The sequence below is a fragment of the Penicillium canescens genome (genome assembly GCF_028828765.1).
Source record: "Penicillium canescens strain IBT 15451 chromosome Unknown utg000006l_segment0_segment0, whole genome shotgun sequence".
In the NCBI taxonomy this organism is placed as follows: domain Eukaryota; kingdom Fungi; phylum Ascomycota; class Eurotiomycetes; order Eurotiales; family Aspergillaceae; genus Penicillium; species Penicillium canescens.
In genome coordinates, this window is record NW_026703968.1 from 1243869 (window position 1) to 1262557 (window position 18689).

An 18689-nucleotide genomic window follows, 5' to 3' on the forward strand; every position below is an offset into this window, starting at 1 on the left:
CAAGTAAGGCCGCCCATGACGCATCGATAAATATAGAGAACCCCACGGACTGCAGATATCTGCAACTGAAGCGAAGATCTACGGCGCGGTATGGTCAAGCATTTTTTCCACTCCCAACGGTGTGCACAGTCAACGCGCGCAATCACAGGTTTTTTTTTCCGGGCTGTTATTTCGAAAGGACTAAAAATGTCATAGACATACGCGTCGTATGCTCGCAAGACTGATAAATGTGGGAGGCCTGATGTATGTGAATAAGTATATAGGTTGGCTTGCCTTGATGTGTGAACTAGAGAGCATTCAACCAAAGTTGTTTAATGTGCTATCCTAGCCAGAATCTTCAAGAACTATGTTTAATCCTAAGTTCCTCGCAGGTTTTGTGTTTTCGTTCTTGGCAGCCGTCTTCATCTCACCAGTACTCGTGGACTCAACGGGATCCTTTCTTTGGGACCCTACCGTGGACAATGAAATCAATACTTATGCCCGGGTCATTGAGTTACAGCATGCAGGTGATAAGAATGGCAGGCTGTTAGCTACTTGGGAGCACACATACACGGCAGGTCGAGATACGCGCAAGACGAATGGAACAGCAGGCGAGTTTATCATTCGCAAAAGTGAAGACGAAGGCGAGTCTTGGAGTACCTTGACGACCGTCCATGATACAAAAGGGGACCCTAAACATCCATACACCCGATCCGTTCTTCTTCGAATTTCCTCGCCAGATGGGCAAATATTCCGAAGGCACATTGCTTTTAGTCGGCAATCTCCTACCGTCCAATGGCTCCACGACCAACTTTTTCGCCTGGCGGTCAGAAGACCACGGCGAAACCTGGGATGCTGCAGGAGAATGGCAACACGGCGGTCCATCCCGTTCAGGCATTTGGGAACCTTTTCTTTACATGGATAAAAAAGGTAGACTCGTGGCGGCGTTCTCTGACGAACGACAGAATAGGATGCACAGCCAAATGCTGGCCAATGTCGTTTCCGAGGACGGCGGCGATACCTGGGGTGATATCGTGAAGGCTGTGGCCAGTTCCCGGGTCAGGGATCGACAAGGGATGGCTACGGTAGCGAAGATGGGCAATGGGGAGTATATCATGAGCTACGAGTTCTGCGAACACCCCGATTGCCCTGTGCATACAAAGACTTCCAAAGATGGCGTCTCATGGAACGCAAATGATACCGGGATCAGGATCGATACCGCTGATGGTATTCATCCTGTGCACAGCCCGTACACAATCTGAGATCCATCGACGAAGCAAGTGATCCTTTCCAGCCATACACATTGCTCAATCCCAAAAATCAGCCTTCTCCCGAAAATTCTCGCTCCGTCTTCATCAACAAAAGTTACGGCAAAGGTGAATGGGTTTGGGCTCCAGCCCCTTGGACTGTTCCAAATGGCACACGATACTGCAAGGCCAACTATAGCCCCGATTTGCTTCCGCTTTCGAATGGGGTTGTTCGATATACGGCGCCAGCAGGTCAAGGTAACGGCAGCTTTTGCTGGGAACGGACAGGAAAAGCGCCCATCGGTGCCTTGCCTTATACGGCGAATTTTACGGCTTACGGACAAGCTGGTTGGATCGACTTTGGGGGAAGTGGAACGTGTCGGGTGATGAGTATGGATTTGAGCCAGTCGGAAGAACCAATGCGATATCTGTAACGGGATCAACCGGATGGACAGATTACAAGATTATCGGCGATATCATTATCACTGGCAGCTCTGGTTCAGTTGGACTGAATGTGCGAATGTCTGCTTCTGGCACGGGTCTCAATAAGTTGAAGGGATACGCTGTGGCTGTCGATAGTGCTACTGGCAAACTGACCACCTATCGACACGCCAACAACAAGACTGTTATGCATTCAGGAGCTCATCCTGAGGGAATTTAGGGAAAGAAATGGTACCATTTGTCGGTGGTTGCGAAGTCTGATAAATTCACGGTGACGCTTGCCGGAGAACAAGGCGGTTCGAAGACCACCTACACCGTCACTGACGGCAGCTTCAAACAAGGCATGGTAGGAGTTTTCGGAAATAATGGTGGCGGGAGTTTCAAGAATATCAAAATAACCAATTAAGTTAGGGAATATATCGGGAGTGTCTGAATTCCAATATGGATCACAGGTTGAGAAGTGGAGAATTATTGTTTGTTTCGTAAAGGCTCAAGGCTTGTAATTATTGAAGAGCATTGTACAGACTTGCATGGATAGATCCCAGCTTGATCAAAGAGGTCCTAGATTGTTGAACTACCAATCTTGATGGCAGATTGAACGTACTACCCTAGGGGATGGGAGCGAATTGTTAAAGGCACTGCCTTCGAAGTGTGGGTCGGGATGAATAGAAATAAACAAGCGATTAAGTACTGACAGTAATGGACATCTATTATCAAATCAAATCCAAGCCGCAGTATACGCTGGAAACTTGGATGTTGCCAAGCTGCTCCTTGACCACCGACGTACACGTCCAAGGTGGTCACTACATTCAGAGTAATGGGAGCGCTTCACGGAGGACTTCACCTCTGTCGACCTTAGGTATATATATATATATATGTGATCTCTCCTCCGTGGGGGACGGGCGGAATAATTAACCAGATTGTCTACCTCGTCGGACCACCACCTCACGCTCTCTTCCATGTGATTTGTTTAATGATTTTCTTCAATTACCAGCCCCTGGCATTGTCATCTGCAAACTTCCATTTCATTTGCCAATATCTCGCTGCAGTATAGGAAGAACGAAACGAAGCAGTTCCATCCCAGACTCTGAAGAGAGCAAAACTCCAGTTTTGGGCGATAACCGCACTGCAGATTCCATCTCCAATGAGGCCCCATTGGCTTTACCTTGGCCGTTGAGCACAAAGAGCAGCTAGACAGCATTTTGCTCGCCTATCTCAATCTTCCCTTGGGCTCCGATTTTGATCATCTCCGCCTTGGTCTGCCTCTCTGTAAAGACACCAAGTGTCCGTGTAAAGACATTGCTCGGTCCACCCGACGGCACCCACGAGTAATTATCTGGCTTTGAAACAATGACTGAGTGATATCGTGCCGCGGGATACTCAAGCAGGTGACCCGAATAGCTCTCCCAAAGAGCCTCATAGCTATCCTTCGACTCCCCACCACCTACAGGGTGTTATTTGCCCTTTTGAAATCGGCCCTGCTCTTTCAATTTTTCCTGACCTTTCGCAATTTGTGCAAAGCTGAGGTATCCTTTGCCACTCGCTCCACCAAATTGTAGAACTAACACATCACACTCGCCCCCTTCATCGAGCTGTGGCCGGTAGAAAACACCCTCCGGATGGTAGCATAACTCTCCTTCATGAAGGAGATCTGGTGCAATAGACACGTCGCCACGGTATGCGTACCGGAACTGATCGAAGGTATGCCGGTGAACAGGCGAGTAAAAGGCGCCTTGGCGCGATATGCTGAAGAGATAGTTCTCGGGAGTATTCTCCTCACCGAGGAAGAGATATTTGAATGCTAGCCCGCTACCTCGATGCTTGAGCCCAAGCTCCTCATAGTGTAGCTCCTTGCCGTGTCCTATATCCATGGTGGTGTATGTAGTGTTCAAATTTCTGTGCCTTAGCAGTTCAAGGTACTTGGCAGATAGATAAAACAGAACAAGAAAGAGGCTATGCTACTGTCAGATGTTCAGATATTACCCCTCTTCTCTTGCTTATTGTGGAAGGATGCAGTTGCCTGCCACCATCCGCCAACGAATCAAAATTGTAGTATTGTCAGTGAATTTCAAGGTTATGACAAATGTGGAATGTCTACTAGAGTATGTGCGAGCCCCGATTGCCCCCGCGATTTACGGACCCTTCGGCCACAGCGATTGCTTGACCCCACCAAAACCTCTCGGTCTACGCTCCATTGGTAGTAGCACCAGAATTCTCAAGTCCGTCTTAACTCTTGCTATGGGCGCATGTTCCGTGTCACACCAGTGCTACGCCCATTTCCATCCGCACTTGAAGCTACTGGTTTGCTACATTCCCAAGTATTGATTGATCTATCAGTAACGCAGTCGCTTTGAGACTTACCTTGCCATGGCAAATCAACCCCCTATTGCAATTTTGATCGTTCATGGGGCGTATTTTCTCCCCTCGGCCTGGGAAGACTTTTGCCAGCGTCTTACTCAAGCAGGGTTTATCGTCCGTTGCCCGCGTTTGCCTACCTGCGGCGATGAAAGGCCACCCACTGCCCTTCTCGAGCAGGACGTGATGGCCGTCCGAACGGCTGCCCAAGAGCTAATGAACTCTGGCCACTTCATTATAGTTCTGGCTCATTCATATGGTGGCATCGTTACATCGGAAGCGATCAACCAGGATCTCTACGCGCGCGACAGTGGCAAAGGGGTTGCATACCTCATCTACCTGAGCGCATGGCTGGTCCAGCCAGGAAGCTCACTGGCGGATGTCATCGCCAAGTATGGCTTCCAGTGCAAGGTGGACATCGGCATCAACGAAGATGGCACCATGGTTGCGAAAAACGCGCCCGAGTCCTTCTATAACGACATCGACTCTGCAAGGGCAGAAGACCTAGCTAGCAGCAATGTAACCCATAACTGGCTTGCAGCGTCAGGTCAAGTGAATGGCGCACCTTGGAAAGACATGCCGATGACATATATCTATTGCACTCGGGACCTAGCCATCATGTTGCCACTGCAGGAGAGCATGGTACGGGATGCATTGAACGCGGAAGGTACCTCCAGGCTCATCACAGAGACCATAGACTCTGGTCACTGTCCTTTCTTGAGCAAGCCCGAAGAGGTCATTCGGATTTTACAGCGAGTGGGGGCTGAGATAAGTTGAAACTTGCTCAATTCAAGGGATAGGAAGTTAGCGGGCAAAGGCGCGAACGGGAATACCGAAAGCCTCCAATATCAAGCCTTATGCTGCGTCGGCCAAAGCGAATGAAAATGGTACGGTATCGGATGACGAGATCAGAATCCAGAAGTCGATTGGAAGCATTTCACCTGAATTGGTGCCTGTGTCAATATGAACCGTCCAGTTAGATAATTTGATTAATTAATTTCAAGGCGTTTTGGTTGATAAAAATGGCCTAAAATAGAAAGTAGATGGGTGGGTGCGCAGCTCGGTTACCGAATGCGGTAGTTAACCAGTAGTTATTTCAATCCTGTGCGTGGCTGCTAAGGCGTTAGCTCAGAACCTAGTGCGGTTCAGGAGCAATACTTGCTGTGTCTTGCGACTACAATACTTTTGTCGAGATACAATATGCCAAGCTGCCAATAGAAAACGCAGTAAGAATCCCGACAAATCCAGTCATTATGTGACAGTTTACAATTGAACGAATGATCGGTATTCCACTAATCTGAGTGCAAAAGAGGGTAATGGTGGTTAACTAATTAAACGTAATACGCAGTGATAGTGAGATTTTTGCTTATTATTTCACTACTCCCCCTTGGCGCCCGCCCGGGGAATTTGGAGAGACCCCCGCTAAACGGGGTCCTACCGCCCTAAACAAGAGTACCCACTACACAGCCTGACCCGGGGCCAAAAGCTTGTCTAAGAAACCAAGAGAACCTTATTCCCGGCCCAAGCCTCGTCTCACAGTCGAATTAGGAGCCATTCATGACAGTTGATCCTTTGTTTCCCGCTCAGCTCGTACTTTGTATTGAAGCGAAGCGTGCCTAGGCCGTTTGAGTGATTTTCAAAATACTACTGGAACGCCCAATGCTCTAGGTAAAGCATAGATGTGGCAAACAATAGTCATTTTAAGTTCGCCATTGTTCTCGATTATTCCCTTGCATTGATTTGGGAGAGAGTACCTAGGTAGACATGGCTTTCTGAAATATCTTCACAATGTATTACTAGTAAGAAGGTAGAAGTTGGGGTAGAACTCAATAGGCTCTGGTTTCTATTGGTAGTCTGCTAATCTATCAAATTATGGGAAAGCAGCTGCGTAATTCTCTCCGTCACCAGAAATAGTTTGCGGCTCAGAAGAGCCGCACTGAATCCCTACACTAAGGATGTTCAAGACAGTTACGTAAAACAGTCGCCTTCACCTATGTGATGTAACGTTATAACTGATGCGCCGACATACATGAACGCTCAGCCGCGCGCGTCATCAAAAGGGGCCATGGCGAGGTCTAGAGACATAGCAGGCTGTGTTCGACTTTTCGAAGCTCATCCTTTGTCAAAAATAGATGCCCTTGGAGTGTTGGACCCCTAAAGCGAGGATTAATCCTCTATAAATGCCCCGTCAATACTTCCCTTGATCAACTAATTTCACTGCCAAGAACCGGATTATCAGGGGAATTACAACGATCAACAAAGACGAAGAAATGCAGTTTTTCAGCCTCCTGCTTGCTGGTTTTGTCACCTCAGCTCTCGCTATGCCTAAGATCCAGCAGGCGAATGATTTGAGTGAGATAAACGTAAAGGTCAATATCCCTTTCTGTACCTAAATGTGTTTGATTTAGCCTACTTATAAGGATAAAATAACAGGAATGCAGCCAATCGCCTGACTCTTGTGGTCCAAATTATTATTGTGCGGATGGCGTTTGCGAGCCAAAGAAGGATACTAGCAGCCTGGAGAAAAGAGTACGTATCTCACTCTATAGCCAATACATCGGTGAATCAATAAAACTAAAACAAACATAGGCATGTCTCAAGCGATGGATAGCCTGTGGTAAAACGATGGAACGCTGCTGTCCCGGCCTCCACTGTACCGCAGGCGGCTGCCAACCCCCGTAAGGTGTGAATTATCTACTTCTACATGAGTTAGTACCTACTAGCTTCGGAATTGGCCACCTAGCTCCTAGATCAGTTTCTGATGCCAGCAAGGTCAGGTCCGGATGATAATCAATACCATCAAAATATGTGCACCAACAGAAACACTAAGTTATTCTTCACTATCTCAACGACCCCTGTCTTGTTGAACTGTAATTAACAACTTGAAGTGCCACCGACACTTTCCTGATGTATTGAAAGTCGAATTTACTCGACGTTTGATGCTTTCAAGAGTTCTCCCTTCTTTGAACCGAGACTTCAACGCCCTTTGTGTAAGTAAAGAATCCATTTTTCAATGACCATTCATTTTGTGGATTGATGAGCTCAAACTAGAGACAGTCTATAAATATGATTTCCGCCGAAGAGGTGCTCAATTGAAAGGAAACACACCTTGAACCTTCTTAACATTTCAGGGATGACCTTATACATCTCCAGGTACGAGATGTTTTTTCCGAGACAGATCCTCGACCCTCCACCAAACTTGAAAAATAACAAGCCAATGTCAGTACCATCAATCGGTTAGAGGCAGAACACGCCGACGATGTAAGATTTGAATTGCCGAAGAACTGACCGCAAATAACCCGCGTTGCATCTCTTTCCTCTCATTCTGCCTAGCTTCAATCCACCGCCCCGGTCTCCAGAGAGCAGCGTCTGCCCCATACACCTCTTTATCCCTGTGCACAACCCAAGCGTTGACTCCAAGTACTGTCCCAGCTTTAAAATACTTGCCACATAGCTCTAAACCCTCCACAGGCGCAACCCGCTCCAATGGGATCCCTATCGCCGGAGTCATCCTCAAGGCCTCCTTGATGCAAGAATCAAGGTAGGGAAGCTTATGTGCAATATCCCAGGGAACGGGCGACGGAAGATCAGCATGATCCAATTCCGCAAGCAAGGTTTCCATGGAGTCCGGATACTTCAAAAGGTGATATATCACTTGAGTCAATGTAATGGCAGTAGAATCTGAACCGGCTTGAACGTTTTGTTGACACCAAGATATGATCCAACTGGAATGTTTTGTATCAGTGGAGTAATAAACGTAGTGGCAGGGGATATCTTACGAGTCAGGGATACTGGGATTACTATCCTTAGTGTCCAGAAATCGAGACAAGAAGTCTTGCTCTTGGAATCTCTTTTCAGGTTGATCATGTCGCTCATTTTCCCGCTCTGCTATTCGTTTAAGCGCAAATTTCAGGACCGGAGACACGCTTGGCTTTGAAAAAAGGCCAGAAAGAAAGCTCGCAAAAGGGTTCTTGTGCAAAAGCTTATCAAGCCAAGGCATTTGCCCAGCCTACCTATCCAAGTTCGTCATCGGCTTTCGTTTTCAAATTAAACACTCCCCAGAGGAAATGAGAAGCGGTAGTTCCGGTTGCATATCAGGTACAGTGCTATACTTACAACAGCGACTTACCAAAACCGTCCCTCTATTGTTTCTAGAATTCCATCCACATCCTCCTCCCTCTCCAAAAACCCAAGCCTCTTTCCAAAAGTCATCTCCATAATGACATCTGTCGCGAACCAATGCAGCCATGTCCCCAGGTCAAAGGTCCTCTCCTCGTCCGCTAAATTCTCTAGTTTACTGATGAGGAGGGACTCAGTGCTTTCCACCAGTGGCTCGTACGTCTTGAGATTTGACATGGCGTACACTTGCGCTATGGGACGTTTCATTATCTCGTGAACAGATTCGTCGCGCGTGGAGAATATAGTAGGAACAACCTTCCCATGGGCGACGTTCCCCATGACCGGGTAAAAGGCTGATTTAATATGTCGAGTTCGTGTATTATATAGAATGGGAATCGCGGCGGGGGAGCCAACAGAGACGTTGTTGGGCCCAAGACGTACGAAAAGGCCATGTCGCTCGTGAAGGCGGAGGTGATGTTCATGGGCCAAGCCAGTACGAACCAGCAACAGCCGATGCAGGTTAGTCACTTTAGCGAGGAATGGGCCTGGGACAGAGCGAAGATCGGAACGAAATAGCGGAAAGAGGACGAGATGGTAAAGGAAATAAAGAATGAAGGGTATGCTGAGGGTCACACAAAGTGGTAGAGATGCAAAACCCACATAAGAATCTACTTTGTTCATATTTAATCACTTAGATGTCGCTTTTGCTTTAAGTCAACATGTTATCCCCGAGTGGGTGGTCATGGATATTTGACTGGTTCATTATCAAAGTGGGGTCCAAGTGTCAAGCCTCGCCGTGACTGTGGAAGCCCCCGTACTAACTCTGTGGCTTTGATCCCGTCACTCATGCCCCCCCTTTGCCGCCGTAAGTTCTAAGGAAACCGCGAGTGGTGCACGTTGTGGAATCATCTCTTACTACATTCCCAAAGGTTTTTGCGAATTCCTTGAGGGGCTTTTCGCACACAAGGAAAGTTTGTCTATTATAACACTTTTTCTTGCTGCTGGCATTTATGTTTCGAGGCTCAACTCAGGTTTGATACATAACCGACACTTTACAAAATGTATGTTTCTCTGCCATACAATTTAATTTGCATTGGAATCTCGTCATCTGTAATGGATACCCGAGAGAGATTCGGGTTACAATTGAGACCGTCTCAGTTTTCATAGTGTTAAAAGATACCAATTTACTAATTTATAGGCGTATACTGAGTTCGCAAATTTTCCGAACCGAAGAGACCGAGGCTTTCCCATGTTCAATACTCATAGTGTGACATGACAGGCTTGGACAAGGCGCACTGTCGATCACTCAATTCGGCCTAGCAAATGGCGGTCCCAATCGCAAAAAAGTACATGAGCTGTGCTTGCCTGGTTTTAGCCCCAATGGGTGCGGGGTGACAAGGTCTTGAGCCAGCTACTAGCCAGTCAATCTGCCATGACGGGATTGTGATAGTATTGAGGCATTTCTCGAATAGGCCCAAAACTATCACTCGGATCGTGTGCGTCGCGTTCTCCACGCTGAAGTCCCATGAACTTGAAAGCAAGTGTACTCATTTTTTAATTTCCTCCACCACATCGTTGGCTACCATAGTACGGCTTCTAAGAGCATACTCATTAATTCGAGTCTCTCGGACCTCACTGTGGTGAAAGGATCCATGGGTCCTGGCTTGTCACCTCCTTACGATCTAGAGGAGCAAGGCACCGTAAGGTCTGCCTTGGAAATAAGACAGGCAATTTAGTGTACGTAATTGGCCTCTTGACCCGAAATATCTTTTAAAAACCAGTTGAAAAGATAGAAAGACTCGGGGGTGGCATGATATCAGAAAATGCACGGACCTCAAGCCTTAGAAGGGAGCGATCTTCGCCCACATTCTCTTTTATACTCATTTTCTATTTACATACCCGGCGAGGTATTGACTTCTTGATTTTGGAGCAATTTCTTGTACTCTATTAAGTCTTTTGTTATCTCCATCCCTTAGGTTTAATATTTTTTATTTTTTATTTTTTATTTTTTCATTATTTTTTGTATTTTTACTTCTTCGCCACAGCCTAAAAGTTGAATTTTCTCATATAACATCCAGGCTCTCTTAGAGTAAGAAAGTCCATAGCGGACAAACTAGGAATCTTAGTAAGGAAAGCAGAGAGCGTTTAAAAACGGGGAATTTCATTCATGATAATGCCACGTTGGACACCGTTCATGACTTCATTTTGCTGTCGACCCGGAATCAAAAGCCCGCTGACAGGGCTTCGGGGCTTTGGAGCTTCGGCATACTCTTCAAAGCATGCTCTCGCTTAGACATCTTTTGGACTCTCCCGGTTTACATTGACTAATCTGGCCACAATTGTGTGGGTTATTTCAAGGATCAATGCAACTTGACCTAGTTCCCCAGGTGTCTCAGAGCCTCGCTGTCTTGACGATCATGATAATCAGCGCTATCACTGTTACTAATGACAGCAAAGTGCAACTATTGCAGGGATAATGAGGGCTAAATAGATAACAAAAAACCCCGTTAGACCTTGCTAGTCGTTGTTCGAATGATGCATTTGCCCTAATAGGGTAACGTCCCTGTCGAAATTCGGCCCCCTATTTTGTCGTAGACAATTTCAGACTGTGACGCGTGTCAGAGTGCCATTTGTGGATTTATGGATGAAGCTACCGTTGCCTGTTGGCTTCCTTATTTAATCTTGGAGCTGTCGCTCATGTAGTCCGCCACAACACCCATTAGCATCTTACCTGTACCTAGTGTCACCAATCGCGGCGATGGCCAAACAAGATGTCTACCATATTCACCCCTCTGGGTGGGAGGGGGACCCCGAGGAGGAACAATTTAAGGTATCGACATTGGACTACCTGACGGTCTGTACATACAACAACTATGCGTTGTTTTTCCGGCTTGAAGATGTCGAAAAGAGCCGCGTTGTGGAAGTCTTGATAGCCGGACTTGAACGGACATTGAGTCAGGCAAGACATCTTTGCGGCGTAATCGAGAAGGACCCTGTAGGCGGTCATTCCTTTGTCAAGAAAAAGGATAGCACGGTCCGTCTCTTTGTCCAGTGGCTGGATTCTCCCGATGTCAGCGAGGACTACCCGTCCTTGGATGAGATCCACGATGGCAATTACCGCACCTCACTTCTGGGCGACATCCAGCGCTGGAGTGTACCGCCGATGACATATGGAGAGAAACCAGAGGCTCATCCGGATAACAACCCGGTCGTGGCTTCGTACAAGGCCAACTTTATTCGAGGTGGCCTGGTCTTCATTATGCATAGTCATCACTATTCTAACGATGTTATGGGATGGGCCGGTTTCACCCACCAACTCGCCGAGAATTGCTATGCGATTATCAACGAGACACCATTCCCAGCCTGGGACCGTACTTGCATGGACCTTTCTCGTCTGATCAAGCCCGAAGTGTCCGAGGAAGAGAAGGTAGATGGCCCACCAGCACCCGCCCGTCATCCGGGCCATATCCCAGCCGAAACGCTACTATTCCATCTACCTAAGAGTAAATCCGCAGAGCTGAAGATGCTTGCTTCACCGACAGATGGGTCCTGGGTCTCCACCTACGACGCCTTCTCAGCATTTATTTGGCGAACTATGTCACGTCTGCGAGCCCCGGTTTTCCAACCAGACCTCTCAGCACCGCTCTTTTGGGTTGAGGCCGTTGACATGCGTCGCCGTTTCCACAGTCCCAAGGTTGCATCCCGTATTCAGCACAACGTCATGGCCGGAGCCCTGTCTTCTACTGCGCCAGTGACCGCGCCGACAGCCGCAGAGGTCATATCCGAGTGGCCGCTGCCGAAGTTACAGTGACTGGCCATAAGTTTGGGCACCCTCCTTAGACCCACTTTTATACCGCTTTCCCTTATAGCCGACACCGCCTAGAGAGACACGCTAGCTACGCGTCGCTATTTCTTGCGATTTTAGCTATTCTAGCTATTTTATAATACTATTTCATGAAGCCTACCTTTCAAAACCTGCTATTTTTACTATGGCTCCACGCTCAGAACTTACACCTGCTTTACGCGAGAGGATCTGTGAGCTTCATACGGCTGCTCATTGGGGTTATAAACGTATCCATAAGAGATACCCCTGAATTTCACTATCGGGGATCCGGTATACGATTAAAAAAGAGCATGAGAGACGTGCCGGTGTCTCAAAGCCGCGTTCTGGCCGACCGAAGAAGCTTAATGAAGCCGATAAAGTACGCCTTTTAGACTCAATCCACGGGAACCCTCGCGTTACACACGAAGACCTTCTTACTGAGGTCTCTTATAAAGTGAAAATAAAGTCAATTCGACGGCTTTTGAATGCTGAAAACCTCCGGAAATGGCGATGTAGCTGGCGACCTTATTTGACTGAGGAACATGCCTTTAAACGGCGTCAATGGGCTTTTCGCTATCAACACTTTACTCCCGAAGATTGGGCTCGCGTCTTTTGGTCTGACGAATGTACGGTGGAGCGTGGAATTGGTGTCCGTCGAGAATGGACATTTACTCGGCCAAAAGACCAGCCAAAACTTGGACAAGTTCAAGGCTTTCCACAACGGGGAAAGCAAGTTAAGCAGATGTTTTGGGCTGCTTTCTCGGGCGCTACCCGTCGAACTGGTTTGATTCCGCTATTCGGGGATCCGGAATCAGAGCGTGGAGGTGTGAATAGCATCGTTATCCGGGATCTATACCTCCGTATCCTACCTACCCTAATATCGAATGAAGGGTCGATTTTTCAGCAGGATAATGCGCCAACACATACGGCCCACGTCGTCCGAGAAGCTCTACGGGACTTAGAGCTCGAGGTAATGGAATGGCCGCCACATTCGCCTGATTTAAATCCAATTGAGAACCTCTGGGCGTTGTTAAAGGCAGAGATCTATAAGCTTCGGCCTGATCTCATTGATATGAGGAATAATGAGCAGACAAAGGCTATTTTAATAGATACAGCACAGATTGCATGGGACCGATTGAACCTTGAGCACCTAAAACATCTCTCTGAGACTATGCCGCATCGGGTGCAAGCTATTATTGATAGTGAGGGATGGTATACGCAGTATTAATTAAATGGCATGAGGGTTTAAAACCGGCAGAAAATTATGTAATATCTGAGTGGGTCTAAGGAGGGTGTCCAAACTTATGGCCAGTCACTGTAGCCTCGTACATCCGCCAGCTGACCAACAGTGTCACCCAGGAGGCATTGGACCAGACACTAGATATGGTTGCTACCGTTCGCGATAAAACAGCGTTAAATATGCAGATTGACGCGTACCCATCCATGTCAATTCTTCAGACAGATCACCGCGACGCAGATATTACCAGTGCCGACTTTGGATTTGGTACTCCGACTACGTACCGTCATTTGCTTGATTGTATGACCCAGGGAGTCTTGATTATCTACCCACCGCGCGATAAGGCTCCTGAATCGGACGAGGGACCAGAGTTCTCTATCACCTATGAAAAGAGCTTAAAGCAGGCCTTAATTGACGACGTGGAATGGAACCGATACTTTGAATACCGGGGTGTGGACGCTGTTGAGGCTTGCCAGACGAATTGAAGATTGGTGGTAACTATAACCAGTCTTCCTCTTGGCAGCGTATAGCCTCAGGATACCCCAATTCAATCATGTCTATACAAGATTATGTCTCTACAACACTGTCAGTGTATATATCAAGACTGGAACTGAGTCCTCTGGGTCGGTTAGTCGTTTCTTATGCCAAGACCATGAAAAGAGCCCCTTACGTCTTCTTGATCACAGAGATCACAATCCTCCGGCATTCTCGCAAGAAAGAAACTGACCGTAGACGGAAACACCTGGAAATCGTGAGCCTGTCGGCAGAGCCTCCTCTAAAGACGATGCCCCAGTAACGCAGACAAGGACCTCATTTACCAGTATGTCGATCTTAGATGCAGGACGTAGCCGCTTCCACAATGATTCTTCCCAAGGCCAAGGGTCTAGAAAATGTGCTGGTGTTTCATGATCGTATACTGCTCATTAATACGTGATCTATCTGGTGTTGTTTGAACCGGTCACCTAAAGCGTGATGGGGCGATGATAAGGCAACTGAAATTTTGCACCGTCCATGGACCTCACCTAGACCATGGAAGTGCGCGAGCTCATTGGAAGATTCCATGCAACTCAGCAACCAAGGAGACAGCTGACAATCTGTCAATAGAAACGAAGACGACACGTAAAAAGAGACGTATAAAAGCTTAATAACTTATAGAGTAATCTACTAGATTTAGAAGCGATAGTGCGTATAAGTAGACTAGGAGAGGTAGAGGAAGCTTTATTAGACTACACCGGAGGCCTGATGCCCACGTTGAATCGGGCCAATATGAGGAGACCACATCGATATAGCCTTTGTAAAACGCCAAGAAATAAGAGAAATAGGTGCCAGAGAGGTCTAAATAGCTTTATTTTCAATAAATTCGCGTTGCAGTTGTATAAAATACGTAATAATAGTAGGTATAATTAGTGGGTGCGGCGCTTGCGGCGATCGGATACGAAACCCGTTATGCATTAAAAATCATGAACGCCATGCAGACATTTCTTTTCTCCCAGTCATCCCAGCAAAGTCCCGAAGCAAAGACGACCCTGTACAAACTGGAAATATTACCACCTCTTGTATCGGCATCCCCTAATCTTATTAATCAACCATCTAGGCCTTTATGGCCTGCTCCTCATCGTCACTGAAAGCGTATTTCGAGAAACGGCGAATAGCTTCTCCCTTGAAGTAGAACACATAGGGAATGAGACAGCAAGCCAAAGCGAGGAAGGCAAGAAGCGAGCTAGCCCACTGGTAGCCCAGACGGTTGTACATTTGTTCGGTGAAAAGAACAGTAGAAGCACCCCACATCGAACGAAGGAAGGTCTTCGCAGCGAGGGCGGAGGCTGCTTGGTGCTGATAAGTATCCACTAGAAATTTTGTTAAAAAATATTCATATTCAGTGTGATAGTGCTGTACATACCAAGGTAGTTGTTGGCCGAGTTGTACAGGAAGATAAAGCCGAACCCAACAGGCCAGCCTCCCATTGCCGGTCCCATCCAGTGCAGATCCTTGTAGGAGGTCCAAGCAAAGATGAACAGACCGACGGGAACAAACCAGCAAGACCACATCATGGGAATTAGACGCTTCTCGGCAGGAGGCTTGCCACCGCATTGAGCAGAGATCTTGAGGTAGTGTTTGTTGACGAGGGGAGCACAGGCTGCGCTCATGAGCACACCGATGGCCAGAGGAATGAACATGAGACCGGTCGAAGAGGCACTCCACCCTTTACCAGATTGGTAGACGATGGGGTATGCAACAAAGAACATGTATAGCAAGCCGTACAAGACAGACATGTAGAGAGCGATGAACAAGACGATAGGCTCGAGGAACAAGAGCTGGAAGGGGCGAAAGAGGAAGATGCGCAACTTCTCGCCCAAGGGACGAGGGTCAAGCTCAGCTTCAGTCGTGTACTTGTCGTCGTTCTCGGCCTTACGGAGCTTCTGGGCTCGCTTCTTCAACAGGATTGGCGCATATGTCTCGGGGACGGTGAAGGTAATCAGAACCCACGCAACGAAGCTCAGAATCAACTGGAGCCAGTAAAGCCACCGCCAGCCAGCGTGGTCACCAAGGAAACCACCTGCAAGAGGGCCAATGGCGGGTCCAATGAAGGGCGCAGCGCTGAACGCTGCCATCGGAACACCTCGCTCTTCACTCTTCCACAAATCGGCGAGAGTACCACCGACCAAAGTCATAGGTGCACTGAAAGCGATACCATCGATCAAACGGCACACAATTAGGGTTCCAATGTTCTTGGCGACGGCACATGGAATGATGAAGACAACGGCAAGCAAGAGGGTGGCAGCATATATTGGCCGACGTCCGAACATTTCTGACATAGGAGCAAAGACCATGGGGCCTAGATAGAGTTAGAACCACAATAACCAGGAGTGGAAAACCAGGAGTGGAAACCGGCGAGCGGACTTACCAACACCGAATCCAACGACAAACACAGTGACAACCACCAAGCTGACTTCACGCGAGACGCCAAAGTCTTCCATAGGGCCTTCAAGATCGGCAGTGATAACACTGCTAGCAAAAGCCACCACGAAACAGGTAAAAGCAACCACCATGGTGCAATACCATTTGTAAAGCTTCGACCAGTTCTTAGGGTTCTCGGGATCGTCGATGGTGAAAGTCACCAACTTCCAGTCTTCCAGCTTGCCAGTAACATTGGACTTGACGGGCTTGATGATCTCGCCTTCCCTTGTCTCGGTGGTGTATTCTCGAAGATCGGCGCCATCGCTAACTTCACGGACCGGTAGGTTGACATAGTCAAGCGGCTCGTGACCAGACCCGAAAGAAGCAGTCCGGCTAGTTGCGTTCGTATGGGTATTATCTGATCGTGGTGTTTCCATTATGTCGAAATAGGTCAATCGATATAATGGTGGGTGTACCCAGACAGAAGTATGAGATGTTGTTGCTGCGATAACCTGTCGTGGAACGTTGCATATACCCCTGGGGGTGCCATGGTTTTATATATTATTTGTACAGACCCACATTGACGAATAGATCCCTTAAAAAATGGGAATGCGGCATGAAACAGTGGATGGTTGCCATGTTCCTGGCAGGGCCTTTTTGATATCGGGCCGCACCATATGGCGGATTGCCTTTTGTGGAACAACCGCGCTAGCCTTATCTGGTAATATGCTACGATGACCCATACACTGCTTATCGATGTCTTGGTGGCGTCACGTCAAAGATTGGCGTATACGTCTGATACAATTTGTTCTTATAGTTGCTGCATCATTTCTGACTGCTTAAGTTTTCTGCTTTTGAGCACAGTTTCGCGTCCGGTAAGTGGGGTCCCCTTGCGGATGCTGTAGGTTATTTTCCAAGGCGAATCCATAGCAGTGGGGATTATGGAGATACGTATGCGTTTTTCTACATGGCTACTCCGTAAAGCACCACTTATCCAGAGCTAGATCAGTGGGGGATAGTTCGGAGAGACTGGTGTCTGGGGAATAGGCAATGTTACGGTAAATGCCGTGTAGACTCAATTTACGCCTCTTTTTGATAATGCGATAGCCCATAAAATAACAGAAGTGAGCGAAAGCTTACTCTTGGCATCATAGATCTGACTTTTCTTAGCTCCAGTGCATCAGGCTTATGTTACTTATTCGCCAAGCAAATAGAACTTGGGGGTTTTCCTAATTGAGACATTCCCTACACTGTACCCAGTTAAATTTGATATCAATCCTCCTTGAAAATATCACTTGGAAAATATGAAGAACACGAAAAACTCGTGGTGGCGGAGAATCAAGATCTGCCTCGCATGATATAGTCTCAATGTGGTAATTCTTTGTGTGTCCGTATCCGGTAATATGCTCCGATCTCTACAAAAAGGACGGAAAGGAACAAAGAATGCTGACCCACTGTCCAGGGATCGTGTTACCTGGCGATAGAGCTTTATGTCTACACCGAATGGAGACCCACGTTGTAGGTCTATGAGCCTTACCTTGCCTCTATGGAGTACTCGTTTCCCAAGTCGTCGTACTTGTACATGTATCCAACCGGGTCGTAAATTATCAAAGTCAAAGTGCTCCACGTGAAAGTCCTAGACACGTGATGTCAAGTATCCTATGTCGGTGTAGTTAGTCAGGCTCTCCCTAAAGCTCAACCAAGTTAGTGGCGCATTGACAACAATATGACCTATCCCGAGAGACATGGGCATGGACTGGCGCGCCCCTAGAGAGCATGTATAGAACATAACCAGAAGAACCTTGTGAACCTGTGAAACTAAATTGGATTTTGTCAAAGCATGCTGTACACTCCGTCCATGGTAACAGGGTTATGGTCATCTTCATGTTCTTGCATTTTTCTTTCTATGTCCTCGATCGCTAGGTCCAGACTTGATTGGGTATAAGATTTGATAATGATACCGGCTGATTCTCACTGATGTAGGGACTTTCGACTTGTTTTTCGAGTGTTTCTTTCTGGAGTGGGTAGTGCCGCCTGGTAGAAGTATATTACTGAATTGGCAAGCACTCCACAAATACCTTAATCACTATGTCAAAACCGAGCTCAATGTCGATTCCAACCTACCTATTTCTTTCTATCGTCATCCAAAAATGAAAGAATGAGTGAGCGGTGTTGGCTCCCTAGCACTATTACTATCTAAAGCCTCCAATGAAGCGGAACATCCCATGTAGCTAGAGAGCTTGCTGAAAGTAAACTTTAAATAGAAGAAGACATTGTAACCCAAACATTTGTAGAATATCAGTAATTATAAAAGTAGCTCAAAAGAAAGTCCGACAATTTCGCAGATTTTTAAATCCGGGAGGAGGCGGCTAGTAACTTTTTTTTTCTACTTTGCTTTTATGAAATAAGAGGATACTTGAGTACTGTCATACGAGTATTTTGATAGTTCTTCTGTTGCTAATTGTTTATTGACAAGGCTGGGTTGCTTGCCCTGGAATGTTGCCTGTATGTCTCAGATCTCCCCGCACTTTTCTACCGGGGAACAACGCTCTGCAGCTGGCCATCCGGCTGGCACTCCAAGATTGACAAT

The 18689-nt window shown here is 47.3% G+C and overlaps 6 protein-coding genes across 6 annotated transcripts; 3 read left to right on the forward strand and 3 right to left on the reverse strand.

The window, feature by feature from the left end:
- Positions 1–653: 653 nt before the first annotated feature.
- On the forward strand, positions 654–1887 carry N7446_009420 (sialidase family protein; the record flags this gene model as incomplete). The annotated part of the gene is made up of 3 exons (XM_058518165.1): positions 654–1206; positions 1257–1616; positions 1682–1887. The coding sequence occupies 3 exons, from the start codon at positions 654–656 to the stop codon at positions 1885–1887; spliced, it is 1119 nt and encodes a 372-aa protein (XP_058368953.1).
- A 1234-nt stretch (positions 1888–3121) lies between these two features.
- N7446_009421 (uncharacterized protein) lies at positions 3122–3538 on the reverse strand (the record flags this gene model as incomplete). The annotated part of the gene is made up of 1 exon (XM_058518166.1): positions 3122–3538. The coding sequence occupies one exon, from the start codon at positions 3536–3538 to the stop codon at positions 3122–3124; it is 417 nt and encodes a 138-aa protein (XP_058368954.1).
- Positions 3539–4034: 496 nt separating this feature from the next.
- N7446_009422 (alpha/beta hydrolase) lies at positions 4035–4799 on the forward strand (the record flags this gene model as incomplete). Its single annotated transcript, XM_058518167.1, has 1 exon — positions 4035–4799. One exon carries the CDS (start codon positions 4035–4037, stop codon positions 4797–4799), a length of 765 nt encoding a protein of 254 aa, XP_058368955.1.
- Positions 4800–6967: 2168 nt separating this feature from the next.
- N7446_009423 (cytochrome P450) lies at positions 6968–8822 on the reverse strand (the record flags this gene model as incomplete). Its single annotated transcript, XM_058518168.1, has 5 exons — positions 6968–7069; positions 7131–7220; positions 7312–7747; positions 7802–7948; positions 8152–8822. 5 exons carry the CDS (start codon positions 8820–8822, stop codon positions 6968–6970), a joined length of 1446 nt encoding a protein of 481 aa, XP_058368956.1.
- A 2077-nt stretch (positions 8823–10899) lies between these two features.
- On the forward strand, positions 10900–13686 carry N7446_009424 (uncharacterized protein; the record flags this gene model as incomplete). Its single annotated transcript, XM_058518169.1, has 2 exons — positions 10900–11892; positions 13390–13686. 2 exons carry the CDS (start codon positions 10900–10902, stop codon positions 13684–13686), a joined length of 1290 nt encoding a protein of 429 aa, XP_058368957.1.
- Positions 13687–14791: 1105 nt separating this feature from the next.
- N7446_009425 (MFS transporter) lies at positions 14792–16536 on the reverse strand (the record flags this gene model as incomplete). Its single annotated transcript, XM_058518170.1, has 3 exons — positions 14792–15048; positions 15102–16037; positions 16107–16536. The coding sequence occupies 3 exons, from the start codon at positions 16534–16536 to the stop codon at positions 14792–14794; spliced, it is 1623 nt and encodes a 540-aa protein (XP_058368958.1).
- Between the last annotated feature and the right edge of the window lie 2153 nt (positions 16537–18689).